Source organism: Buceros rhinoceros, unplaced genomic scaffold (genome assembly GCF_000710305.1).
Source record: "Buceros rhinoceros silvestris isolate BGI_N320 unplaced genomic scaffold, ASM71030v1 scaffold32198, whole genome shotgun sequence".
Taxonomy (NCBI): domain Eukaryota; kingdom Metazoa; phylum Chordata; class Aves; order Bucerotiformes; family Bucerotidae; genus Buceros; species Buceros rhinoceros.
In genome coordinates, this window is record NW_010425816.1 from 22,481 (window position 1) to 26,889 (window position 4,409).

Consider the following 4,409-nt stretch of genomic DNA (forward strand, 5'->3'; position numbering starts at 1 on the left):
GCGGTCAAAAGGGAGGTGCATTGGCGGCGCTGGGGGGCGCCCTTGCCAAGCCCCTGGCCACAGCTTCACAAGTCTTTCTCTTTTCTTCTGAGTTTATTTTGAGACGGGGGTGGCCGTTCTCCTCGGATGGGGATGTGCTGGAAAATCCCCACCGTTGGGAAGACGTCTGTAATGCTTACTTGCTGGTCAGCCACGCAAAGCACTTTTCTGCTTTACCAAACAGTGATGAGCTAATAACATTCCCTGTCCTTAAAAGCCCTTTTAAAGACAAGTCTTTCTCTTTTCTTCTGAGTTTATTTTGAGACGGGGGTGGCCGTTCTCCTCGGATGGGGATGTGCTGGAAAATCCCCACCGTTGGGAAGACGTCTGTAATGCTTACTTGCTGGTCAGCCACGCAAAGCACTTTTCTGCTTTACCAAACAGTGATGAGCTAATAACATTCCCTGTCCTTAAAAGCCCTTTTAAAGCCACAGTGATATCGTATTTTGTTTGCTTTGGCTGGAAGGAGTTTGATTGCTTTTATGCATAGTCACACTTTTATTTAGTTCCAGAAATAAAGTGGGTTTTAAAGGACGCCCTTGGGAGCACCTGGGGGCTTAAAAAAGAATACGGAGTTGTTGGCAAAACCAAGAAAACCACGACTCCCCAGACCGCTGAGGTCCAAGCGTGGAGCCTCGGTGGCCGCCTCTGCTGCTTGCCGGGTCTCATCCCCACATGCCCACGAGGCAGAGACTTGCTGATCTCATCCCAGAATGGTTTGCAGTACTTCACGTTTTTCCACCACGCGTGTTTTGTGCGTGTGCGGAGAATCAGCTTCTCGCGTCTTTCAGAAGACTCAGCCACGCTGAGCTGCTGGTGTTACAAGCTGTTTGTAGGTTTGAGCTGCCAGTAACAATCCCCGTTAGCAAAGGAAGTGACTGTCTCTTTTATTAGGATTTTTTCCTTAAACAGGGCTCCCTCTGTCGCTCTGGGAATTTGCTCTGGTTATCAACCTGGTAGGTAGTTGCCAGAAGCACCTTTATTACTGGAAAAGCTGGAGAATGAGTTTAGGAGGAGCTTTGCATAGAAATGAAGTTGCTTCATTCTTCTGCACTTGTCACAGGGTGGAGAATGGAGATGTCATTTAAAGAACCCTTTTGTCCAAGTGTGAATATTTTAAATGTGTCACTTTCTCATGACTCCGGCATTGGTGGCGTCCTTTGAAGTACACAAAATGATTGTAAAAGTAGCACTTCAGCTTTCATGACGTTGTACCTGTGGTGTTCCCAAATTTATGTCTGCTTGTAGAAAATACATTGTTTTGTTTTTGCATCCTCCAATGTTTGGGTTTATTTGAGTGATCACCAGTAATAAACGATGCAGTTAGTTGGTGGTTTACAAGTGAGAATTTCCCAGTTTCGTCCAGCTCTGTTTCCCAAAGCTGGACCAGGTTGAAGGCTTAGCAGGAACAAAAATTGTTGTCAAAAGTTGGGGTTTTTTGACGTAACAATGAAATACTAACGTACCCTTTCTTCTCATTTTAGGAGCGGCCACACGTTACTTGCCTTCTGGTTTTCCCGTCAAGAAGGAAAACTAAATCGACAGCAGACTATTGAACTGGGACATCACATCCTCAAAGCACATATTTTTAAGGTAACAAGAATTTAAATGAAGACTTAGCCAACCTCATCCCCGCTGTGTGTGATCTGCCAGCGCTGGCGGCTTCAGTCTGTTCTTGTTTTAGGGTTGCTGTAAGAAGTGTGATTCCTTCAGGCTGCTGAAACGTGTAGAAGTGAGCTCTAGAAAATTGGCAGGGGTATATAAAAAATCCTTGAAATTAGACTGTCTTTCAGACTGTAAATTCAGCAGACAGCCTCCTTACCTAAAACTACTCTTCTGCCGCGAAAGGTTTCTTCCCATGTAAGATGAGTTCCTGTAACAACATCTAGAAAAAATGAATCTTTTGAAAGGAGTGGGTTTGAAAACCCAGAATTTAGGTCGTTAAAATCTGATGGTTGCTCCATAGGACCCATAAATCGAGTATCATTCTCATGCCTCTTGGCCCGTGAACCAGAGGATGGAAATGAGAGGCTGGGTTTGTAAGCTCACAGGAAATCCAGCCTTTCTTAAAGCTCTGAGGGTGCCTCACACTGGTAGAAACGAGGCTGTGCTTTTATCTGGTCTGCGTAGGATTTTATAGACCTAAGGACTATCACTCCTGCATTTCTTGAGCGAACAGGTACGTTGTGTCTTGTGTCAGTCCTGGATTTCCTTGTTGAGTTCCCTGTGCCAAATTCCCCGTCAGCAAAGTCTCCTCCTTCGGGAGAGCGGTGGCAGGAGCTGAAGGGAAGAACCCCAGGTCGGCGCCTTCCCCCATCGGTGTGTTTTTCAGATGCCGAGTTCCATTCCCAAAGCCCAGCTGAGCACTGAGTTCACTCTTCAGCTGCCGTTGACATCTAAATCTGGTTGCAAATCTTCGTGTCAGATTTCCACGGTGGAAACAAATCACAGCGTTTCAGACGCTAAACAAACGACAATTTTCGTTAAGTGGACGAGTTGCCTGTAGATTCCAGATTTAACAGGACAATATTTACAATAGTAGAAAATGCCAATTAGCATAGGAGGAATGTCAGCACAGCCTGCTGTTCCTAATCGCTCAGCAAAACCCTTGGGTCTGCCACGCTCGGTGAGAATAGTGTGTCTCGGAGACAGAGAAGCAGAGCAGTGTGTTAAGGAGAAGAACTGTGAAGTTTTGAGAGGGTTTGGATTAGCTGCATTAGGAACCCTGTAAAACCCAGCCTTGCGCTTTTCCTTGAATAGGTCTATTTTTATTCCTTTTTTTAACAAGTGTTTCCTGCGGATTTGTGAGCGTTTACAGGGTGAAACAACAGCTGCATTAGTTTTTGAGGGAGACAGTGAGCTGGGATTTTGCAGACCCTATTTAAGATCTCAAACATCCTTTAAAGCAAAATTTCCCAGAGTACAGACACAGACACTTTTCCCTTTTACTGATGGTATTTGTTTCTAAACAAGTATTTTCTGCCGTTGAAGCTTTTCGTTCTGTCTGCTCTTTGGCTGAAGCCCCTACCAGTGTGACATGGGTTTTCTGCCAAGCAGGGAGCCTGCCAGGTTGTCGATTCAGTGGGATTTTCCTGAAGGTATCATGTTATAGCAGCAGCTTTCCAGACACAAGGATCCTAATTTTGAAGGTATTTGTGGAGGCCAGATGCTGTGATAATTCCATTTTATTTACCCTTCATGAGACCAGGAGAGGATTAGAACAGGGCTAAAGCATTGTGTCCAGCCAGAGAGTACTGAGAGCTGGGTATCGAGGCAAGCTTTGATTGAACGCTGCAGAAAACTTATTGGTCCTTCCCCAACCTCTGTCGGTTCAAATCCACTGGTTCCTCATGCAGGGTAGTTACAGGACACTTAACATTTCCAGGTGTAAAGTATCAGTGATGCACAGACACGAGGTCATAGTTCCCTCTTCACGTGACGGCTGGGATCTGCCAGTTTTCTTTGTTAAACACAAACATCCTCAAACAGTTTGGGGGATGAAAAAGTACAAATGTTTTAGTGTTTCAAAGCAATTACCAGCCTTAACAGGAGCATATGGAAACCCAGCTTGGAAAGGCTGGCGTGGAATGAAAGGGCAAGAAGAGAAATATGCAGTAATGATAGCAGAAGACCCAGACTTCAGGCTGACGCGTGTTTTGCAGATCAACCAGAGAGAAGTCTTTAATTTCTTCTTAAATTAGTTAGTTAAAATGTCAGTAATCCAGAAATGGGTGACCCTTATCCCCAGATTGAGACGTAATAACGGAAGCAGAAACACTCGCTTGGACAGCTACAGGTATGTGAAGGTGTCTGATGCTCCGGGAAAACAGCCTCGAAAAGGTCTGGTGTTGAAGGTGTCAAGGGCCAAACAGCGGAGGAAGCGCTGAGTTAGGGATGAAGGATGCTGACAGCTGCATCCAGGAGTCAGGACCAAAAAAGCAAACTGTGTGAAACCCGGGGCTGGGGGGCACTGGCAAAGTTACTCAGATGAGCATGGCCAAGTGTGGTCAGGCCGTGCCTTGGTCCTGTGTCGGATGGTCCCAGCGAAGCGGAACACACCGATGGTGTTTTGGTTTGACACTGTGTGAAGCTGGGATTTGCTTTTGCTGAAGGATTCAACTTGCTTTACAGTCCCAGGCAGAACAGGGGCGTAGAAAAGGAAGATACGCTCTGTAAAATGAGGAATAGTGCAGTTTTGTTTCAGCAGCTGAAGGATAATGGTGTTGAATGTATTTATTCTTTAAAGGATAAATGTCAACTTTCATGGCTTGCGCTGGTATCTAAGTATATGTGTTCTAATACAGTGGTTAAGATTTTTATAGCATATGTGATTATCTTCAGATGGCTATTCTGAACATACATGCTCTTTC

The 4,409-nt window shown here is 45.3% G+C and overlaps 1 protein-coding gene across 1 annotated transcript in view; it reads left to right on the top strand.

Annotated features, from left to right (window-relative positions):
• The window catches only part of TANC2 (tetratricopeptide repeat, ankyrin repeat and coiled-coil containing 2), a gene marked incomplete at its 5' end in the record, with an annotated part of 50,059 nt that overhangs the window by 18,633 nt on the left and 27,017 nt on the right, over positions 1–4,409 (top strand). The window contains one exon of the mRNA XM_010141277.1: positions 1,524–1,632. Coding sequence (XP_010139579.1) covers positions 1,524–1,632 — 109 coding nt within the window. The remainder of the gene's footprint in view (positions 1–1,523; positions 1,633–4,409) is intronic.